This window comes from Carcharodon carcharias, chromosome 4 (assembly GCF_017639515.1).
Source record: "Carcharodon carcharias isolate sCarCar2 chromosome 4, sCarCar2.pri, whole genome shotgun sequence".
NCBI classification, from domain to species: domain Eukaryota; kingdom Metazoa; phylum Chordata; class Chondrichthyes; order Lamniformes; family Lamnidae; genus Carcharodon; species Carcharodon carcharias.
The window spans coordinates 14,731,977-14,756,572 of record NC_054470.1 but is presented as its reverse complement, the minus strand read 5'-3'; the positions used below and the strand labels follow the sequence as shown (position 1 = coordinate 14,756,572).

General features: G+C 42.1%; 1 protein-coding gene across 1 annotated transcript in view; it reads right to left on the bottom strand.

Annotated features, from left to right (window-relative positions):
- LOC121277408 (sorting nexin-24-like) overlaps window positions 1–24,596 on the bottom strand; it is a 229,079-nt gene that overhangs the window by 111,539 nt on the left and 92,944 nt on the right. The window contains exons 2-3 of the mRNA XM_041186837.1: window positions 12,870–12,953; window positions 4,777–4,881 (exon numbers count right to left, since the gene is read on the bottom strand). Of these exons, the coding sequence (XP_041042771.1) occupies window positions 4,777–4,881; window positions 12,870–12,953 (189 nt within the window). The remainder of the gene's footprint in view (window positions 1–4,776; window positions 4,882–12,869; window positions 12,954–24,596) is intronic.

The following is a 24,596-nucleotide window of genomic DNA, read 5'->3' as shown; positions in this document are numbered from 1 at the left end:
CAAAAGCAAAACCAAAACCCACTTTTAAAACAGAGTCTTCCGAGCATGGTTTTTTTTTTAAGAGTTTTAAAAACTACATGACCCCCTTTGTACACAGTTCACTAGGGTCAAGAGGTTTCCAGCCTTTTTTTTCAATGCTTAGTTACCCTTTCTTTTAAAAGGGTTTTTCCAGGAACAGCAATCAGAGTCCTGCTTGAACCCTTTAACGGACAGTATCTTTTAAAACACAAATTCTTCCAGAATATCCTCAGCCCTTGAAGATGAACCATTTTCTGTGATTAAAGTGCTCGTGACAAGTGATAGACAGAGCTAAACAATTCCACAACCAAAGTATCAGGTCTAAGCTCTGCAGTTCTGCTACATCCAGTCATGAATGGTGGCGGGCAATTAAAACAACTCACTGGAGGAGGAGGCTCCACAAATATCCTCATCCACAATGGTGGGGGAGCCCAGCACATCAGTGCAATAGATAAGATTGAAGCATTTGCACCAGTCTTCAGCCATAAGTGCCGAGCGGATGATCCACCCACAGCATCGCAGAAGCCAGTCTTCAGCCAGTTCGATTCACTCCGCAAGATTTCAAGGAATGGCTGAAGGCACTGGATACTGCAAAGGTTATGGGTCCTGACAATACTGCAGCAATAGTACTGAAAATTTATATTCCAGAATTTGATGCACCCCTAGCCAAGCTGTTTCAGTACAACTACAACACTGCATCTACCAAGCAATATGGAAAATTGCCCAGGTATGTCCTGCACACAAAAACCAGGACAAATCCAATTCGGACAATTACTGCCCCATCAGACTACTCTCAATCGTCAGTAAATTAATGGACCGGGTCATCAACAATGCTATCAAGTGGCTCTTGCTTAGCAATAATCTGCTTACTGACACTCAGTTTGGGTTCCGCCAGGGTCACTCAGCTCCTGGCCTCATTACAGCCTTGGTTCAAACATGGACAAAAGAACTCCAGAGGTAAGGTGAGAGTGACTGCCCATCACATCAAGGCATCATTTGACCAAGTGGGGGAACAAAGAGCCCTAGCAAAGCTGGAGTCAATGGGAATCAAGGGTAAAACTTGCTGCTGGTTGGAGTCATACCTAGCACAAAGAGAGAATCTAACTACCCTCCCCCCATGACATTCAATGGCATTACCATCACTGAATCCCCCACTTTCAACAACTTGACCAGAAACTGAACTGGACTAGCCATATAAATACTGTGGCTACAAGAGCAGGTCAGAAGCTAGGAATTCTGCAGCGAGTAACTCACCTCCTGACTTCCCAAAGCCTATCCACCATCTACAGGGCACAAGTCAGGAGTGTGATGGAATACTCTCCACTTACCTGAATGAGTGCATCTCCAACAACACTCAAGAAGCTTGACACCATCCAGGACAAAGCAGCCCACTTGACTGGCACCCCATCCACAAACATTTATTTCTCTCCACTAGCAACGCACAGTGGCAGCAGTGTGTACTATCTACAAGATGCACTACAGAAACTCACCAAGGCTCCTTAGGCAGCATCTTCCAAACCCACGACCACCACCATCTCGAAGGACAAGGCAGCAGACATATGGGAACATCACCACCAAGAAGTTCCCCTCCAAGCCACTCCCCATCCTGACTTGGAAATACATCGCTGTTCCTTCATTGTCACTGGGTCAAAATCATGGAACTCCCTCCCTAACAGCACTGTGGGTACATCTACACCATATGGACTGCAGCGGTTCAAGAAGGAAGCTCACCACCACCTTCCCAAGGGCAATTAGGGATGGGCAATAAATGCTGGCCTTGCCTGCGACGCTCACATCCCACGAATGAATTTTAAAAATATATACAGTGGCCGGATTAAAAAGCCACTGACACACTGAAATTACTTCTGCATTTCCTCGCATGTTACTAGATCCCTCCCCGTCACCCCAAACCAAGCCTTTAGCCCCTTGTGTCAGAGGCAATTTTTGTTTTAAGTAAGTAGATAATATGGCAATACAGGCCTAAACCTGAACGTCTATGATAAAGAGGAACAGGGTACCTTCTAAACTAAATAAAGGTATGTTTAACAACTTCATATTTCAGGAAATTTCAAAATTACTACAACAGGGTTCACAGCCGGTCAATCAGGTCTCCTCCAAACATACAGATGTGGTCACAAAAGCCACAAAAAAAAGGTTAACCAAAAGTTTAACAGCTGTGTATTAATAGTCTGTGGCATCAACTGGTGTTTCAGAATTCATTTGAAAAAACTAATTTCAACTTCCGCCAGTGGACACAAGTGTATAGAATAGACAAGTCACTGCCTGTGCTTTACTACATCTTGCTAGAGTTACATTCTCTCCTTCTCCCTCAAGGGCCCACACTTCGGACTCAATTTTCAAAGAGCCGTGAGGGTGGGGCTGGAGGTAGATGGACCAGCCATTTCCTGCCATTGACAGTTTGCTGGCATTGTCCTGCCTCAGGGCCATTTTCAAAGAAGCCAGTTGGGGTGATGGAAGAGGAGGGGTGCTAGCCAATCAAAGCCTTTGATGGGTCTATTGCGGCCCACAGCGTAGACACCGACTGAAATTTTCCGGTCAGCAATCGGGCCCTCCGCAAAGGCTGAATCCCAGCCATGGATGGAGGTGGGCTCCAGATGAGAGCCTGGTACCTCTGGCCTCTTTTTATATTTAAAGTTTTTGAAAAGATATCCAAGGACACCTCCAACTTGAGGCGACCTCACTTTCACATACATACATCAGCAGTATCCGCACTGGACGTTGGCCTGTCGATCTGTCAGTGCTAAAGGGCCTCCTATTGGTCCCCCATCCTCAAGAGCCTACAAGCATCCATAATTGAACAACAAGCATGCACCCTAGCCACTATTGGCCTACACTTCAGAAATCGCGTTGGCCATAAGATGTCAGGGCCTCGATCCCAGAATAAAAGCTCAGCCCTACATGTTGAGGCAGCAGCAATACCATTCTCAAAGTTTCATTCAGTTTTGGTTAAAACAGAGCTACACCCAAGTTTATAATCCATTCCTTTCAAGATTCTTTCGCATTACTTCAAAACCACAGTCGTCAGTTTATTTATCAATATAAAATAAATACAGGTTTCAGGAGAAAATCTATGCGTGAAGAAATTCACCTTTCTCTGGAACATTACTGAATATTAAAAAATCAAGAGCCCTCTATTCAATCCTTTTCAGATCATCTAATCTTTTCTCAGTAAATTTCTGAAATATTCGTATTCTCCTTTTGTCAGATACATATTATGAAAACCATGGACAATTAAGTAGATTTTTTTTTTTAGTGACTTGACACCAGCCTGAAACTAGGGGCAGAATTTTAGGCCCTGAAGGCGAGCACGCGCCCGACCCAATCAGGCATAAAATCATGCGAGAAGATGTCAGGTAAGCGTCCCGATGTCATCTTGCGCTGGTGCGATGTTTCACTTGGCGGGCACGTAGAAACGTTGTAAGCACGCCCGCTGACAATGCGGCAATTAAACTCATCAGCAGCACAATGGGCTCCGATTTTTCACGGTCCGTCCAACTTTACGGTTGGCAGACAAGCGAATCGACCAGGCGGATTTTGCATTTTTCATCAAACCTCATTCAAGGATGGGATGAGGTTTCCGTTATTAAACAAAATAACAACAAAAATCTGGCGGACAGCATTTTTATCATCTACGTGTTCAGGTGCCCGTTTGTGACGCTTGGACACTTTTTTTTCCCTGATTTTCAAAACTTCCATTTCAGGGTTTTCGGGTCTGCAAGCTCCCCAAGACAGCTCTCTGCCTTCAGAGGGCTTTCTCTCAGCACTCGCTGTGCCCGCGGAAACATCATTGCCCCCCCCCCCCCCCCCCCGCCCCCAGCAGCAACTGAACATTTCAGTGCGCTTTTCACGCTGGCTGGCTGTTAATTGGCTAGCCAGTGTGAAATCGCAGCTGGGGCCGGCGGTCCATCTCCTGACCGCTCCCAGGCCCGCCAATCGTGCCCGCCCACTGAGCTGAAAATTCAGGCCCAGATAAAGGCCAACTGTTAAAAACTGAGCTTTTTAAATTACTAGCGTATAGGTCGATTTCTACATCTGAATGTACTCAGTTCAGCCTACCGCCCTAATCATTAGCAGTTACATCTCTGATGGGTCTGCCCCTTTGATTCTGAGAAACCAGAGAGATTCTGTGTGTTGAGACAGCATCTTAAATAATCACCTTTGCAATCTGCAAGATCAAGTTTACATGCATTTGCTGCTGGAGAACCACATCTAATCACCAGGGATGTATGCTACAAAGAATTTTCCAGAAGACTAAAAAAAAAATTGGATCACATCAATAAGGAGATTGGGAAAATTGAGGAACTTCTAATTCAGTTTGTAATACTATTCCTACTCCAGCATGCGTGGAAAACCTGGATGGACCCACAGATTCCTACTGCTATGACAGTGACAGAAATGGGCCATTATCTTTCTGTAGTCTGTATGTCAGAATTCTTGGCATCCACACTCTGCTCTGTGAAATGCCCTGTGATCTGATAAATCAATATTTCATAGCAGAATTCATAGGTGTGTGACAGTGTGACAGAATAAAACTGAAACATGTAATGTGGGTTGAAACCCATGGTATATTTAACAGGTTAAACAGCTTTGAGGGCAACTCAGTGAATCAGCTCATTTACACAAGATAGAAAGGAACTCCCAATGCAGAACAGGTTTAAGCAATTGGGCTATATAATCTTGATTTATGAGGTATGCTTTGTTTTCACAAAAATACATTTTGGAAGAATTGCACTATACCTGAAGGTAGGCTTCCAAACCATGGCGTCGTTGTTCCAAGACCTTAGGTACCCAGTTTCTCACGTGCTTTGAAGGCATTTCAGGTGTTTTAATGCTTTTCTTCAACTTTTCATAAAAATAATAATTTATAATTTACAGTTAATAAAACACAAAGCCACTTTAATTTAATACTAACATCCTAAATAGTGCTCCTCTTTCTCCTATTTTGTTATTAGATTATACAGAATAATAATACAATGTAATTATGTAACAGAAGAACCTTTTTATTTCATAGCACTAATAAAAGGTTAAATACAGATGGATCTTCAAGATTAGCTGCCACTGGGGACAAAAAAGTTTAAGGGATGTTCAATACCTGGTGTCTGACCAAATTACTAGTCATCTTTCACGTTGTCATTTTCCATCTTGCCACCTGTCATACTTAGATTCAAACTAGTTTTGATGGCTTAAAAAAAGACATCTCCAAGGAGAAAAAAATGCATAAGAAAAAGGGACAAAGATTATTCTGAAAAATACAGATCAGTTTGTTTTATTTCAGTTGCTCAGACAAATGACTGGAACCTATAACAGAATCGCAATTACTAAGTACTTGGGTAAACATTTGTTAAACAGGAAAAACAAAAACAGAATTACCTGGAAAAACTCAGCAGGTCTGGCAGCATCGGCGAAGAAGAAAAGAATTAACTCTTTTCTTCTCCGCCGATGCTGCCAGACCTGCTGAGTTTTTCCAGGTAATTCTGTTTTTGTTTTGGATTTCCAGCATCCGCAGTTTTTTTGTTTTTATTTGTTAAACAGAGACAGCCAACATGGATTTCTAGTGAGCAGAATGTGCTTGACCAAACAAATAAGTTATTTGAAGAAATAACCGTGGTGACAAAAAATGCAGTATATATGGTTAAAGTCATTTTAAGAAAGAATTTGATGAAGGCACCAAAAAAAGAGAGACAAAGATATTGGTATCTGGAATAGAAGAGAACTAGGTGATAAGAATGAACAGGTGGCTGTGGGGCACAAAGTTTTTCAATAGTTGGCCTTTATCTGGGCCTGAATTTTCAGCTCAGTGGGCGGGCACAATTGCCGGGCCCAGGAGCGGTCAGGAGATGGACCGTTGGCTCCAACTGCGATTTCACACTGGCTAGCCAGTTAACAACTTTTGGCAATGTGTGCTGATTGATGTTCCACACGGATGCTGATGCAGCTCTTATTTATAAATGATCTGGACTGAGGAACGGAGGGGACATTTTAAAATTGGGGAATTTGGCAACTTATGATGAAATCTATGACAGGATGCAGGATGAGAAAGTAAATGGTAAGTGCGCTGCAGAGAAATATAAAGTAAAACTATTTTGTAATCAGAAATAAGGGAAGGAAATACCAATTACATGATAAGCTGTTAAATAAACAACGAGCAATGGGGTCTTGCTGTGCAGATGCACTGATTACATGAACAAAAGTTGTGACCTCCCTTGCCTAGATCACCTTCATTTCCCCAGCCCCCTTCCTGTGAAACTCTCAAAAATCAACACCAATGTTTCAGTAAATTGCTGTGTATTATTTAGCTGATATAGAAACTAGGAGCAGGTGTAGGCCATTCAGCCCTTCGAGCCTGCTCCGCCACTCAATATGATCATGGCTGATCCTCTAGCTCAATGCCATATTCCCCTTTCCATACCCCTTGATGCCCCTAATATCCAAAAATTTATCAATTTTTTTCTTGAACATACTCAAGTGACCTGGCCTCCGCAGCCTTCTATGGTAGGGAAGTCCACAGTTTGACCACTCTCTGAGTGAAAAGATTTTTCCTCATCTCAGTCCTAAATGGCCTGATCTGTATCCCAAGACTATGGCCCCTGGTTCTAGACTCCCCAACCAGGGGAAATATCCTCCCTGCATCCAGTCTCTCCAGCCCTGTTAGAATTTTATACGTTTCAATCAGATCCCCTCTCATTCTTCTAAACTCTAGTGAATACAGGCCCAGTTAAACCAATCTCTCCTCATACGACAGCCCTGCCATCCCTAGTATCAGCCTAAGGAACCTTCACTGCACTCCCTCTATGGCAAGTATATCCTTCCTTAGATAGGGAGACCAAACTGCATGCAATACTCCAGGTATGGTCTTACCAACGCCTTGCATAACTGCAGTAAGACATCCCTACTTCTGAGCTCAAATCCTCTTGCAATGAAGGCTACATTTGCCTTCCTAATTGCTTGCTGCACTTGCCTCTTTACTTTCATTGACTGGTATACAAGGACACCCAGATCCCTTTCGTTTCCCAATATATCACCATTTAAATAATACTCTGCCTTTCTATTTTTCAAACTGAAGTGTATAATTTGGCAGTTGTCCATGTTATACTGCAGCTACCATGTGTTTACCCACACACACAACTTGTCTAAGTCACCCTGAAGCCTCCTTGCATCCTCCTCAAACTCCACCCAGTTTTGTGTCATCAGTGAACTTGGAAATATTGCATTTGGTTCCCTCGAAGTCATTTATATATATTGTAAATAGCTGGGGCCCAAGCACCGGTCCCTGCGGTACACCACTAGCCACCGCCTGCCACCCAGGAAAAGACCCATTTATTCCCACTCTCTGTTTCTGGTTGGTCAAGCAATTCTCAATCCATGCCAGCATATTAGCCCCAATCCCATGTGCTTTAATTTTAATTAAACTTTAATTAATGTCCCTCTTATATGGGATCTTATTAAAAGCCTTCTTGAATTCCAAATACACCACATCCACTGGTTCTCCCTTATCTATTCTACTAGTTACATCCTCAAAAGAACTCCAGTGGATTAGTTAAGCATGATTTCCCTTTCATAAACCGATGCTGACTTTGTCTAATCCCGTTAATGTTTTCCATGTGTTCTGTTACTACGTCTTTTATAATAGACTCTGGGAAGAACTTTCTCCGCCCCCGCTCGCCGACACATAAAATTACGCGTGGTGAGGTGGGGCGTACCTCCCAACATCACCGCGCATCAGTTAGATTTTCAGTTCGGCGAGCACACAGCCGAGTCAGCTGCGCGTCCACCGAACTGTCAAAGGCCAATTAAGGCCGTTTAACACTTAATTAATTCAATTTAATGAGCTGTTTGTCCAACCTTAAGGGTGGCGGGCAGGCAAAGAGCCCAGGCGACCTTCAGGTTGTTCACAAAACCTCATCCACGGGCGGGAAGAGGTTTCATGAAGTGTTTTAAAATCTAATAAAAATTTATGCATTTATTCTTTGACATGTCCCAGCTCATGTTGTAGTGTCACATACACGAAAGAGCACAGGGAATCCCCCCAGCCCCCCGCCCGCACAAGGAGCGCTCAGCGCTTCCGGGTGAGCGTCACGCTGGGCTGGCCTTACTTGGCCCGCCCATTTAAATGGTGGCACACCCCCAATTGGGGGTGCCGATCGGAGGCGTGTCCGCTCGCGCCCGCTCCCACACTCCCACCCGTGCCCCCCCCCCAACGGGGGGAAAATTTTTCCCTCTAGCATTTTCCCCACTACTGATATTAGGCTAATTGGTCTGTAATTCTCAGGGGAGAACTTTCGCCTGCCGAGGGGTGGAGGTGGTGGTTGGGCGGGAGAAGGCGCGCAGCCAATTGCCACGCGCAATCGGCTGCCCGCCACCATTTTACGTAGGCAGGCTAATTAGGTTTGCCTAGCATGATGCGCACCCAGAATCACCGAGTGGGGAAATCTCCGAGGCACAGAGCTGCCTCAGGGAGGTTAGTTTGACTTTTTTTAAATTTTCATGAAGAAAAAATATTTTTTAAGACTTGTCCCCTCATGTGGCATGAGCTGGGACATGTCAATGAACTTTAATAAAACTTTCACTCAATTTATAAACACTTCATGAAACCTCATCTTGCCCGTGCGCGAGGTTTCATGATAAACGTGAAGGCCGCTGGGCTCTTCGCCTGCCCACCAACCCTAAGGTTGGACGGGCAGCTCCATTAAGTATTTCAATTGATCTTTAAATAGCCTTAATAGGCCTTTGACAGTTCGGCGTGTGTGCATCTAACTCCGGCGCACACCTGGCGAACTGAAAATTGGAATAAGGCGCGGTGACATCGGGGCACACACCCAACATCACCGCGCGTCATTTTATGCGTCGGCAAACAGGGCCCGAAGATTCTGGTCTGTGTTTTTTCTCCTTCCTTTTTGAAATAGTGGGGTTACATTTGCCACCCTCCAATCTGTAGGAAGCGCTCCAGAGTTTATAGAATTTTGGAAGATGACCACCAATGCATCCAATATTTCCAGGGCCACTTTCTTTAGTACTTGGGTGTAGATTTTTAGGCCCTGGAGATTTTTCAGCCTTTAACCCCATTAATTTCTCAAGCACCATTTTTTTACTAATACTGATTTTGTTCAATTCCTCCCCCTCACTCGACTCTTGGTTCCCTAACATTTCTGGGAAATTATTTGTGTCCTCTTTTGTGAAGACAGACCCCAAAATATGTGTTCAGTTCTTCTGCCATTTCTTTGTTCCTCATTATAACTTCCCCCATTTCTGACTGTAAGGGACCTACACTTGTCTTCGCCATCTTTGTCTCTTCACATACTTATAGAAGCTTTTATAGTCAGTTTTTATGTTCCCTACAAGATTAATCTCATACTCCATTTTCCCCTTCTTGATCAATCATCTTGTCCACTTTTTCTGAATTCTAAACTGCTCCCAGTCCTCAGGCTTACTACTTTTTCTGCCTCCTCTTTGGATCTAATATTATCCCTAATTTCTTTTGCAAGCCATGGTTGAGCCATCTTTCCTGTTTTACTTTTATGCCAGACAGGAATAAATAATTGTTGTAATTCATGCATACATTCCTTAAATATTAGCCATTGCCTATCCACTGTCAACCCTTTTGGTAAGGTTCCCCAATCCATCATTGCAATCCAACTCGCGCCTCATACCCTCGTAGTTCCCTTTATTTAGGTTCAGAACCCTAGATTTTGATTCAACTTCTTCACTCTCCATTCTAATGAACAATTCTATCATTTTATGGTTGCTCTTCCCCAAGAGATTCCGCACAAGATTGTTAGTTAATCCTTTCTCATTGCATAGTGCCCAGTCTAGGATAGCCTGCTTTCTAGTTGGTTCCTCAACATATAGGTCTAAAAAATCATCATGTACACACTCCAGGAAATCCTCCTCCAAAGTATTGTTAGTTTGGTTTGTCCAATCTATATGTAGATTAAAGTCACCCATGATTACAGTTGTACCCTTATTGCATGTGTCTCTAATTTCCTGCTTAATGTCTTCCCTTACATCTCCATTACTGTTTGGGGACCAATAGACAACCCCCACCAACGTTTTCTGCCCCTTGGTGCTTCTTATCTCCACCCAAACAGATTCCACATCATGGTTTTCCATGCCAATATCCTTCCTCACTATTGCATTGATTTCCTCCTTTACTAACAGTGCTACCTCACCTCCATTCCCTAGTTGTCTGTCCTTCCTAAATATTGAATACCCCTGAATGTTCAGTTCCCATCCTTGGTCACCCTGCAGCCATGTCTCCGTAATTGCAACTATATCATGACCATTTATATCTATTTGCGCTGTTAATTCATTTACCTTATTGCGAAACTTCTGCGCATTACGGTACAATGCCTTTAGACATGCCTTTTTAACCTTGTTAGCCATCCTAGCTTTATTTTACACAATGACCCCATTTGTTTTTCACCCTTGTTTTTTCTGCCTTCCACTTTTGCTTCTTACTTTTCTGTCTTTTGTTTCCATCCTACTTTCCCTCTCTGTCTCCTTGCTCAGGTTCCCATCCCGCTGCCATTCTATTTTAAACCCTCCCCAACCGTACTAGCAAACACCACCCTCCCCTCCCACCCCACCCCCTCCCGGGACATCGATCCCGGTCCTGCTCAGATGCAACCCTGTTTGTACTAGTCCCACCTTCCCCAGAACTGGCCTCAGTGTCCCAGGAATCTGAATCCCTCCCCCCTACACCATTTCTTCAGCCACGTATTCATCTGATATATCCTGTTATTTCTATACTCACTAGCACCTGGCACTGGTAGTAATCCTGAGATTACTACCTTTGAGATCCTACTTTTTAGGGAATAGATTTCAAATTTTCCTCATTTAAAAAATTGTGTGCAACACAAATACACAAGATTCCGCATTCTGTTTTAATTAAATTATACAATGGACAATTGTTTAATTAAAAGTCCAATGCTGAAAATTAACACAAACACACGAATCTAATACACATAAATAAAAAAACAGCTTTCTCAACCAATCATGATATTTTAATTTCTGAGGCACATTTTTGTTAACACATCATTTCGCCAATTTCAATCAACAATTATTTTAAAAGCATATAGCCTAGAGAAATCAATAAAGTGAAACTGTCCCCCAAAACAAAAAAATATGTAATCAGTTGAGGACTGAATAGTGCACACCTTTCACCTCTGGAACCCGGGTTCAAGTCCAGCCCAGACAAGTGGAAACAAAATCGCATTTTCTCTGCCAGCTACCGGGGTCCTAACAGAATTTGAGTGGTTCTTGCTTGAAAAAGGTTCACACAACAAAATTAATTATAATTTAGCACAAACCATGAATCTCAGGATACAATGGGCGACACTTCAATTGCCCTGTGAGGGTGAGAACAGGAACAGGGGCGCTTTGAAAATCACACTCCTGGGTGGCATGGCAGTGCCTTGCCACTTTGAAAATTCCAGCACCACCCGATGTTGAGGGCTAGTTGGGGGTTGGGAGGATTCTCAGGAACCTGCTTGCCTCTGAACCAGCTCACCTCCAATTAACGGCTTCTCAAACTCCTTGAGAAGCATCATAATAGGCCATGGAGAGCCATAAGGTAATTTTCAATTTATACATCATTAAATCCAAACAGTCCAGTGCACGTTAGTGCACATCTGCCAGGTTCAATGCGAGGAACAATTAAGTGATGTATTTTCATGATGAGAACTTTTTGGCACCAGGGGTTAGGACGCAGTACCTTCCATTTGGCCACTTTTATGTGCTGCAAGGCTGCTGGCTCTCCAACGTGCTGCATTATCTCTTCTGAAAAGCAGCAGGGCCCATCATGGCTACTGTTTGCCTTTTCCATTCAAGGTGTCCCACCTCCTGCTAATGCTTGGCACCAACAATTGGATGGCAAGCTCACCACTGGCCTAATTAAGGCAAACTCATTTGAAAGATGGTGTCCTGTGAGCAATGCAGATGCAGCGCAGGATGAACCCAGAAATTATCCAGGCCTCAGGTTCCCTAACCCGCACTGAAAATCAAACCCAAAAGCTTTTGGCGATGTAGGAAGCGAAACAATTCACCAAGATGCAGGAAGGGATGTTCTGCAGAGATTTTGTTTGGACACGTTGTTGAAACACTACCCTGCAAGCGGCTGGTGATATACCTGACCCAAAGGTTATACCTGGATAACTGAAAGCGGAACAGTGTTCCAACCATGTTTATCATGAGTCGGGCTGGAAGGGCAGGGGAGTGGGGGGCTGGGAATAAGGCATACAAACCCTCTAGCAGTAAACTTAAACCAACTCTGATCATACCAACTGACAAAAACAGTGTGGAAGTACTTTCAGCAGTGGGAGTTCCCATCCATGCTGTGAAAAGGGTAAAGCTGACAGCCTTAACAAGACAGCTGAGATAACAGGTTTTCAAAAATATGGCTACATGCAGCTTACTGTACAAATGGCTACAATGTACAGTGATTAATTGAGTCTGCAGCCAACCAAAGTGTTACAAATGCTGTACTCAGCATCAGCTCAGAAAACAGCATTTGTGAACAATATTTCTTTGAGGAATCCTTCCATCAACAGCAGTCAAGGAGTCATCATCACAGCTGCCTCCCTCCAATGACAGCATTGCCAGGTGAGTAATGAACTCTTCAGATGAATGGAGACAAATTCAAGACAATTCAGATTTCCAGTAGGGCCTAGCTGCTTACTAGATAAATACTCTAAGGATGCCACTTCAACTATGATTAACATTTCCACTTGCTCTGTGGCCCTGTAGCAGAGCCCTACAGTGGGTACATATTGGGGAAGGAGTGGGGCAGAGGTGGGGGGCACTGATGATTGGCGAGAAGAAATGAAATGAGTTACCTTTTTGTGGAGTGCATGAAATTCACTGTACCGTTTCTCCACAAAGTGCTTCCTTCCACTCATAAGTACTTCGATTTTAAATACCTGCAAAAACAAAATATTACTTTTTTTAAAAAAAAGCAATACATTTCAGTGCATTTTATGTACATGGCCTCAATACTGTTCCTACTTTAATGACACAATCTGCACAACAAAAAAAAAACAAAGGACTCTAGAGACACCTAAACGTAGCATTGATTTATGATGACTCTGATAAAAGCTCAGCTGATAAGTTTGTTCAACAAACTGATTCAACAGCAATTATGCTTCTGGGTTATTTATGTTATTAAACCTTTCCATTTTCTGCACCTGAATGAATTATTGAATATAATTCACTAACTTTACTAAAGCAGCTTGAAATAAAACCAATTAACTGACCACAAATAAAAGATATTGCAAGTGCACAAGTTAATGAACATCTGAAAGTGAATAGTGAGTTAATATTTTGTCGCTTGAAAGGTTAATCCAGTTTTGTCCTCTCAAATGATGACTCTGCCGTGCATTTCTGGCATCTCCTGAATATCTGAACGCATAGCATAGTTTATATAATTTTGTGGTTCTAGGCACAGTACACCTGACAACAGAAACCATCAACATCTTACAATATCACAGCGATGTGCAACCATTCCTGCTGCAGGTTAATTTCTTTCTAACCTACGTATATATTCATTTAAAAAAAAATCTCAGCTGGACATTTTCAGTCTGCTGTAACACGATGAGGCATGGCAAAAGTTCACTTTCATTACAAGACAAATATGACAGGTTCTATTGCTTTCACTGGCCTTTGGAAGGTTGAAAGGCCAGGATAGCAAGTCTCTGGGTGTGCTAATTAATATCCTGCACAGTGCCTCTGCCTGCATCTTGGGTCACTGATTTGGTCTGGAAAATGGATGATAAAGAACATAGAAGAAAGCAGCCAACAAAGCACAGGTACTCAGTATAGAACATCCAGACTAATCAGTATATATACGTTATTCAAGTAAAAACAAATATATATATTTTTTTAAAAGACAATTTCAGAGCCAACATTCATTTACATTTGTCTTTCAGCCAGTAACATTTCGCGAACACGGGCAAAGATCGTAAGCAAGTGGATTTTCTGATCTGCTTTCTATCTCTCACAAAATTGCTAAACAATATATTTTTTTTCCTTTTTGGAGCAATATTTTCATAAATTAATGAAAGCTATTATATTTAATTAAAATACTGAATATAAAATGTTAACAGGAAATAGAAAAATGAGCTTTAATAGAAAAACAAATCTATGCAATGCTCAAAGGCAACTGTAAATGCAAAATTATAAAAACTTTTTAAAAGATTAGAAATTATAAAAATATATAAAATATAACGGCTTGCCCTTCTACTATTTCCAACACTATATGCATTATCATTGTGTTCAATTACACTAAATCATGGTCTAAATCTAGCATTTTACTGCAATATGAATTTCAAAGCATCCCAATTTTTAAAACAAAATTCTGCAATGAATCAATGCCATTTGTACATTTGGTTATTATCTAATGAAGGCCAACTTAGAGAATACCAGTTCTTTAGTTCATGCTTTTGAGTTTCATATTGCAGTGAAATGCAAGATTTAGACCACGATTTAATGTAATTAGACACAATGAAGATGCAAATAGCATTGGAAATAATAGAAGGGCAAACCATTACATTTTATATACTTTTATCATTTTTAATCCTCTTAAAAGTTTTTAAAATTTACTTCATAGTTAGACCGCTCCATCTAATAGGCACATATGAGTTAATATCCAGAATCCATGTCAGCTGACATTCTATGTACTCCTAGCAATAAGATCCCAAGCATTCTGTAAAATATTTGATCATGGAACCCATGATACAAGTTCCTTCATAAGAACATGTACAATCTGCTCAATCAGATTCTATCATATTCAGATAATCGCCTGAGAAAAGGCACAGGTTGACATAACCTTTGATCCTGTTCAGAGATCAGATCCACCAGTCCCACTGATCAGCCGGGAAGCAGACTGCAGAAGATGAAAGGTGCCTTGAAAGGCCCGGATCTATTCAGTCTGCCAGTCTTTCCAAGGTGCAGTTCAAACTTAGGATGGCAGACATTTAAGCTTCCACCAAAGGTGTGAAGGTTGGCAATACAGACACCTGTTGTGGGGCCTGGCAGCATTTCAAGGCAGACTGTAGATTACTGCTGCTGTGCAAAATGACAGCACATGAGCTGGAAGCAGAATGCTTTATAGTTTCAGCCATGGGGCTTAAGCTCCTGGGCAGGTCATCAAATAATCGTCCGACTTCTTCGGCAAGCAGATTTCTTTTCATGGCTGGGTCCCTGAAGCCTGCATCTCCATCTTTCTCAAACTAGTAGGGAGACAATGTCACCTGCCATCTCCTGGGCTACCCCTGCTACCACTAACTGCTCCTGCTTACTTGTGCTGGGTAAGTCAACATCAGCAGACCGCTCTACACACCTTCTAACCTAGACTTGGTATTAATTTCTCTGCTAGTGCCTGGCAGGGTTGGATTGGATGATGATGCCTCCTCAGAAGGATTATCCTCATCCAAGGTCTGGTCTTTTGTAGGATCTTACAAAGACAAGTGTTAGAATGGCACTGACAGGCTGCACTGTAGCAGATAAAAGGCCACAGTGCATCTCAATGTTATGAAGTTGGGTAAACATGTGTGCCTTTGTCTGAGGGACATACAAATAACGAAGGCAGTGTCCAGATAAGCCCCCAGCCTCAATGTCCAATGTGGACAGCTCAAGGGCCCACTGATGTTAAGAGCTGACTGCGCCAGCTTGAATAGAATCAAGCTGTAGAATGTTCCTACCCCATTCCTACTCCTGTCTCATTTGCTGTGCACCATTTTCTCTGACACAGAGGGTAAGGTTTGATGAGTTGCTAGTGGAAAAGAGAACATACATGTAGGGCTTCTGCTTTGTTTGTCTATGTTGGGAGAAAAGCAAGCCAGCAGTTAGGAACAGATAGATCATCCACAACCTAAACCAGATAATCTCTTTATTCACTTCACTGCTGTTTGTGGGGTTGCTTTGTGTACACTCGCTGCCGTGTTTTCTACAACAGTCACTATACTTCAAGGGTACTTCACTGGCTGTGGAGCACTTAGTGACATACTGAGGCCATGAAAGGCTCTATATAAATGTAAATTTTCTTGTGGAGATGTTGGTTGGAATGAAAAAGGCTGGAACGTGAAGTGAGAAAAGCACCAGCTGAGGAGCTCCTCATTTTGCAATAGCTACCATGTGACAACAGAATGTTGCTCGTGACAACTGTGGTGGAAGACAGATGAGAATATGTTGCTTGGTCTAAGAGTGAGGGGTAGTATCATGTGCCCATGCAATGATGAAACATATGATGCAGAGGGAGAATTGTAAGGAGTGTTTGGGTTATGGAGAGGGTTGTTTCTTAGTGATATTGAGAAATGGAGAAATTAAGATCCATATTCACCCATGCTGGTGTTGAGAGGTCAGTGCACCTTGGACCTGGGGAAGATCTTACGGCTGATTATCTCAGCCGCCTCTCTCTAAGTCCAGTAAATGTCCATTTTGGTTTCTTCCTTCCATTGGTATGAAGAAAAATGTCCTTTGTTGCTCTGAACGTGCCTGCAAGGTCTCTTTTGATGCTTCAGAGAATTTCTGACTTGCATCTGAGTAATACTGCACTTTGCTGAAATAAGAGATAATCAGTCGCTTGGTAGTACAGAATTTGAATATTGCAGAAAAGAGAGACATGTTACCAAAGCTTTTTGTCTTGCATTCATCAGGACAAATGCAAGAACCTCAAATAGGCAGGCTAGGGAGCAGACGCGGAATGCACTTCACCCGCATTCAGTCCCCGAGGGTAATTCCACGCTGGCTGGTCAACTAACGGCCAGCCGGCATGAAACACGTGCTGAGAGTGGCTCAGCATCACTGGGGGGGGTGCAGTAAGAGGGCGGGCGCCGAGAAAAGGGGTGTAGGCTTGCGCTCCCTGGAGGCTGGCGGCTGCTGTGGAGCTGCCTCAGGGAGCTGCAGTAGTTCAAGAATAAAATGAGCTCAATAAACTGCTGCAAACTGTGTCAATACTGTAAATGCAAGCACCCGGCAGCAGATTGCATAGCAGATCATCCCTCAAAAACCTTACTTTTATTTTATTTAACCCTGCACATTTCATCCCACCCCTGATATAGTTTGTAGTGAAAACGTGAAGGCAGCCTGGCTGGCTGGCCCGTTCGCCAACTATGAAAGTGCACTGGCTGTGTAAAATCTCTGACAAATGGCTCCTTACTGGGCATTATTGCCCGCTTAATCGTCAGCGGGTGCTTTTCTGACTCCCATCCGCACTCACCAACCATAATGTTGCGTGCGAGCACAGTGTGTAAAATTCTGGCCAATGGTCTGAGTTTTGCAAACACCGGCTGGCTGAGTACGGTCAGTATTCAGCCTATTGTGTACCGCCGAAGGGATATGCTGTTTGATATGAGCTGCCAGTTGTTAGGACATACAGCCTACATACTTGGCATCACTTTGGCAGTGAAATTCATATGCTATGTTACTCACTTGTGCGGTAGGCAGAAGGTCTCTTTGGCTCGACAGCGGCATCCTGTTAGTGGAAAACATCATTTGTGTTGCTACGGAATAGTAATCAGGCGCAACACAAGTGGAATCCTGGCCCCGAGCACTTGTGATTTAAATTGCTCCACTATTGATGGCCATACCTCCAGCTGCCAAAGCCCAAAGCTCTGAAATTCCCTTTTCCCTTCTCTTTCCACCTTTAAGATGCTCCTTAAAGTCCAACTGTTTGTCCAAGTTTTTGGTGATCTGCCTAATATTCCCTTACCAAGCTTAGAATCAAATTTTGCATTAATAATGCCCCTGTGAAGCACCTTGGGATATTTTATTACGTTAAAGGCACTGTATAAGTACAAGTTGTTGCTCGTTCCATCTCCATCTATTTGAATATACAGGGAAATCTTGATGAGTCAAGCTTTGCTGACATGGAATTCCGCTTGTGTCAAAGTTATCAACCATTCCTGCTGGCTGAATAGCAAAAGTCATAAAACGATGCCCATGATTAGCCAGAATTCCACAGTGGTCAATCCAGTTCAGCCGAACTTTTGTTCGAAGACGGCAAGAAAAATAATGCAGAATCTTCACAAAAAGGGGCTTTTGTGGCACAAGCAAACCAGCCTCTTGTGTCAGGGTCATGTGATTTTGCCAACTAATCAGAGCAGAGAGATCAGGCCCAAGCATGCTCAAATATGAAATGCTGGACAGGTCATCATTTCACATTGAGATTTCTTTATGAAGCAACGTGCAAAACATGCGCATATGGTGAAACCTGTGAAAAGTGTTGTTGATCAGAGAGAAGTTGAAGTTGATAGGGCAAGTGGAAAATTGTGGCATGGAGCAGAAGCGGACATCGCATTCAGAGTGGGAGATTCCGCCATCAGGTTTGTCCAACAATCTGAAAACCAAGGAGAATAACTTGGAACAGTTCAACAAACAGGCATTCTCTCCAGCAAGGAGGATGAGAATGGCTGCTTACTCCAACGTCGAAGAAACAGAGAAGGTGTCCATCTCTGGAGGATTTTGATGAACGCCCGCCTGCTTGCCCACCCGGTTCCTAGGCCGACACTGCAAAGGCCTTAGAGGTGCTCCAGGAATTAGCACTGCAGCACAAAAACACCACAGACATGTCGGACTGCATTGACAACATGGCAGATTGTATAGTGCATGTCCAAAAACAGCACACCAAGTAGAAAAAGTTCATGGACTTCTTCTAATGCTAAATCTCAGCTCATTTCAAAGTCAACACATGGAACCATTTGAGATGCATCCCCTTCACAGTGCCGGAAATGTGCTGAGCTTATAAACTGTGATGATTAGCTAGATCTCATCATAAAATAAGAAGCACAATAAACAATTACACTTTCATTGAACAAATGGAATAAAGATTTTTCTTACTCTTTTCACACACACACCAGCGCATTAGGATCGTGTTTAATGTATTGCAGCAAGGGTTCGATATGTAACATTTCAAATAGGCCACGTTTGTAGGCACATCAAGTTACATAGAGACACATTCACGGGACAAATTGGGCTTCCGTGGCTATCATGAAGCTCTGCTTAACCTGGATTTCAAAGCTATTCCCCTGTGATTTGACTCAAGAGTTTACTGCAGTCTGTGTATCTCCGATGATGAATAGGCGAAAGAAGCCAGTACTGAAGATAGCTTACTTATATATCTGAAACATCAGTTACCTCAGCCTTCAACTCACCCCACCACAACTTTTGTTACCAGTAAGCTACCTCCAGGTTCCACCTCTCCATGCGACATGAACCCCAACTTCTCCATGACTCCATCAATATCCAGCTCTGCTTACCCATTCCGACTTTGCCAGGCTTCCAAGATTCCTCCTGGTAACCCTGTTTTGAATTCAAAATCTTTGCTTTACAATTCCACTCCACCAATTCACCTAAGCAGCTTGCTCTCTCATGTTGCCTTTCTTCTGACTGTTATGAATGCGAGGTTTTAAAAGATGATTATGTTCTGGACTGTTTCTTTAACTCAAGGTAAAATGGAGTGAGGAAGAGAGTCATATGATCTGCACTGAATTCTGCTCGACGACAAGCCTGGATAGCTTGGTTACCATGGGGGGGTGGGGGGGGAAGTTGAGACTTACTGGGAGCAAGATGCAAAATGTTCACACCTGAAGACAAAGGCAGGAGCAGTTGGACTAACTATAGACAGATTTTTGGAGTTTATGTACAGAAAGAGGGAGGAGAGAGAGAGAGAGGGGGGTCTCAGACAAAAGACTGCAGTGATCAGCAGAGTGGAGAGGGCTGCAAGTTCTCAGCAAGCTACCAAGCACAACACAGGAGGGAGGATGGTCACTGGTCGAAGAGACACATCCCCTAGCAATCTAAAGCCTCTGGAAGATTTTCCATGGCAAAGGCAGAAGGGGAATATGCCAGCGTGGCCCTTATTACTGATAGTTGGTTTGGAAATTCTCCAAAATCTGAGGGAAGCACCTTTTAATGGTCACTGGACATTACGACTTTGTGAAATGGGGAGACTTGAACCCATTTGAAGCTGGTAGTAGCAGTGGACTGTTTCCTATGAGGACTGTAATACTGCGAAGAGTGTGCTGTAATATATACATATGCAGTCTGGGGTTATCGATTGCGTTAAAACATTAATTAGGGTTGTCTTATCTGTAATTTAGAGTATTAGTTACCTGTAGGTAATGTTCAATCAATGTTGCTTTTAGTTTGTTTGTTCCATAAATCTTAAAACTTGAAATCTTGTTGTACAATTCCTTTAAGTCTGTCTGGGAATTCAAATAAAAGTTATCAGTCTCTAGGGGCTTGTAACAAAATTGGGGGCTTGTCTGGGATACAAATCTAGAGGCTGCGATAGAATACAATGCCAGAGTTTAAATGAACAAGATTTCACTGTTACTTTTGCTGTATTCATAAAAATTAACATGGCTATGTCTATTGCTGAAGTATTCCTTGAAAGGGAGGACCTGTCCATGAATGTCTTGTGGTAGTTAACAAAAGTTAATTAGAAGGTGGTAGCAGAGAAGATGAAGATAAATTTAAAAGCTGCTAAAAAGGCAGAAATCGCTGAGGTAAAAGCAAAATACTGCGGATACTGGAAATATGAAATAAAAACAGAAAATGCTGGAAAAACTCAGCAGGTCTGACAGTACCTGTGGAGACAGAAACAGAGTTAACATTTCAAGTTCATATGACTCTTCTTCAGAGCTAAAGAGAAGTAGAAATATGATGGGCTTTATACCATTTAAGGAAGTTGGAGCAGGTAAAGCAGGATAGAAGGTCAGCGATAGGTGGGGACCAAGGAGAGATTGACAAAGATGTCATGGACACAAAACAAAGGGGTGTTAATGGTAGTGGTAAAGATTAAAGAAGGTGCATAATGGTAAGAAAGCAGACTGTGTTAATACTAGAGCAAGGGTCAGTACTCAATGAAAGAACCAAGTAACAGATAGCCCTTTTGGAGGTGGGGGGAGAGGTGGTGGTTGGGGAAAAAGGATTAAAAAAGGGATAAAAAGGGGGATTAAGAAGGGGTAAAACAATGAATAAATGAATAAAAATGAAAATAATAAATAAAAATAAATTTAGAAGAAGGGATTTAAAAAAGGGGAGAAGGTAGAGGAGAGAGTTCAAGGTCTGAAGTTGTTGAACTCAATGTTAAATCCGGAAGGCTGTGAACTGTGAGGTGCTGTTCAACCAGTTTGTGTTGTCCTTCACTGGAACATTGTGGCAGGCCAAGGACAAGCATGAAATTGTTGCGGTATTGACACAACATCTGAATTTTGAGGAAGAAGAGACTAATCCAGATAAGACGAGGGTTGAGTTAGCCAGGATCCAGTGGCAAATTAAGCAACTGGAATTGGAAAAATGTAATGAGAAAACTTGAATTCCAAAGAGAGAGAAAAGAAAAAAACAGAGAAAGAAAGTGAGATGGGATTTAAAAAAAGGAAATGCAAAAACTTGAACTCGAATTTCAAAGAGCAAAAGGTCAGAAAACACTTGCACCCCAAAGAGAAAAGAAACAAACTAAATGAGACAAATTAGAAAGGAAATTAGAACTCAGCAGAGAAAAACTTATATTATGCAGACACGGAGTAGCAAGGAAACTTGATGACAAGTCATGTTTAACTCCTGGTTTTGATTTGTCAAGAAACATTAGCCTAATGCCCCAATTCAGTGAGGAAGGAGTTGAAATATATCTTGTGAGAGTTGAGAAAATTGCTACAAAGTTATGATGGCTGAAGGAAAGCTGAACAGTCTTGTCGCAAAGCGTGTTTGTGGGAAAAGTGTTAGACATATACCCGTTACTTTCAGATAAACAATCTACTGACTACGATACAGCAAAGATTGCTGCTCTCAAAGCACATGACTTAGGGCTAGAAGCTTACAGACAAAAGTTTAGAAACTTAAGGAGAAAACAGAATCAGACTTTTATGGAATTTGCTGGGGAAAATGGTGTAGGGCTCTGAAGATTGAGACAAATTTTGAAAACTTTAGAGAGATGATGTTAATGGAAGAATTTAAAAATTGAGTCCCTTTATGGTCTTTAGGTTGGGCCTCCTTACTGCAAAAATTTCCAAGAGCAGCTGCTTACCCTGCTTCCCTTGGCCAGCCTCCACACAGATTGGGCTATCGATACCTGAGCTCAGTCAAGAGGCTAACATTTCTAAATGGTCCCCAAGACCACCAAAGCAGCAGCGACTACTCACCTTACTTACTTCAAAAGTCCAGGAAGAAGTCAACCTCACCAGGTGCACTTATGTGCAGTCATAAATGTAAATGCAAAAATTTTTCAGTGGCAGAGAACTTGATTTGTAGAGGGCACTTAGTCCTGGTGAGCTGGCCTTTTAGTGAGCATGCATGACATGCAAATGCATGCAAAAGGATTTCCACACACTGCTCGTTGGGGAGCTCGACCTGCCTTGAAAGTCCCAAGAACTTAATTGTAAAAGTTCATGCTGGTGTTGGAAAACAGATGGTTGACCTCCTGCTAAAGTAAGCTCCCCTGCCCACCAAGTAACCCACTGCAGATGGGACCAGAAGATTTCAGCCCTAGTATCTAGTCATATAACCCATTTCCGTTGAACGCGTTGCCTGCACTTGTGGGAAAACGGTCTGACTGTAATTAACAGCTCCATTCACGGTGCAGGTGATGCTATTAATGGAAGAATTTAAAAATTGAGTCCCTTTATGGTCTATAGGTTGAGCCTCCTTACTGCAAAAATTTCTAAGGTAAGAACAGCTGCTTACCCTGCCCCCCTTGGCCAGCCTCCACACAGCTTGGGCTATCGACACCTGAGCTCAGTCAAGAGGCTGACATTTCTAATTCCATGGTTTTTTGTTGCACAAAGAAATTAATATGCAACTTATTGCTGTGTGCAGTTACAAGTTACATTTGTAAGTGTTTTACATTTCAATTCTTGGATTCATTTTTGCTTCTAATTTACTTTAACAATTTCCCTTTGATTCTGCTGTAAAATCCATCGTTTTGTATTGTCTGTCTCATTGTAGATAATGAAATGGAGACAGACATGCTGTTGCACACAGTTTAATGCCCTTTCACACAAACTGACCATTGGGGGAAGAAAAATAAATTATCAGAATTAATTGGAACTCACTGCGCACGAGAGTATTGGATGTGGAAATAATCAATGAGTTCCAAAAGAAACTGGACAGGCGCTTGAAGGAAATAAACTTGGAGGGCTACAGTGACTGTGCAGGGCAGTGGGAGCAACTGGATTGGTCCGTGGAGCCGGCACGGACTCACTTGATGGGCCGAATGGCCTTTTTGTAGGCTGTAAATAACTCTGACTCAGTAACTTTAATTTCATGTGGATGGGGGGGATCAGATTGATCCATGGGAGAGAATTATATTTTACTTAAGGATTGAAAGACTGGACGGTCCATTTTCTGTGTGAATATTGCTTTAGTTAGACAATATCTTCCTGTTATGATGTGTTTTAGATTTGTTTTACTGTCTCATGGAGGCAGTCTTTCTATTTAATAGGCTTTTCTTGGCACTATTTAGGATCTTTGTAGCATGTTGGGCCAAGATCCTATTGATTTTGATTGGGAAGTGTAAATTTTCTTTAAAGCAAACAGTACAGTAAGGCCAATTCACTTTAGGGAGCACATTGCTTCTAATCATAACCTTATAACTTTAGGAGGGGGTGTAGGATGCAAGAGGTCAACAATGAATGATTAGAATACTGTAAACATATTGCAAAATAAAAATAGCTAACATTTGATCTTTTCAAAGAGGTTTTTTGTTTGTTAAATCTCAATATCTGAAGTATTCTGCACTTTGTTGCAAGTCAACAATTTTTTTGGTATAGTGTTCTTCAGCTGTTGAAGCGCTAGTACAAATTACCTGATTATGATGTATCATGTAACCAGAGAAAGTCTCTTTGTTCGTAAAAAAAAATCAATACTAAACCTCTTGGAACAGCTTTTTTCCCTTTTACATGTCCAGGTAGAAGGGGTTTGGAACTGCTGATTCTACATTTTAGAGCGACAGTGATTCATACCATCTTGCTATACATTTTGGTCTCTAACTTATACCTGAGGGCCTTCAGCTGACATTTCATGCATGACTTTGGGAAAGGTTAAGGAATCTTAGATTCTGCTTGTATGTAGATAGGTAGTGGGTTGTATCTTCATTGCACAACACTGTATCTTTTATCAATGTATCTACAGAACTCCACTATATGGACATGTGTTAAAATCACATTTTTAGGCAAAAACAAAGCAAATTACTATCTTTATTTTTATAATCCTAAAATGGAGATGGTAATCAATTGATAATAACCTACTTCCCATTCTCTCTTGCTTAAGTTGTTATTCCCAATCTTCAATGTGACTAAACTGGATAAAATCTAAGCTGCTGCTGGAGTATCTCGGTATAGATGGGGGTGGTTAGTATTGGAAGCAAATTCTGCACAGGTTCCAGTTGGCTGATTTAATAACATTGTTCAACAACAACTGATTTATACACTTCCTTTAACGTGGTAAAACATCCCAAAGAGCTTCAGAGGAACATTATTAAACAAAATTTGACACCAAGCCACATAAGAAGATATTAGGGCAGATGAGGGGTAGGATTCAAGAAGTGTCTTAAAAGGGTGAAAGAAAGA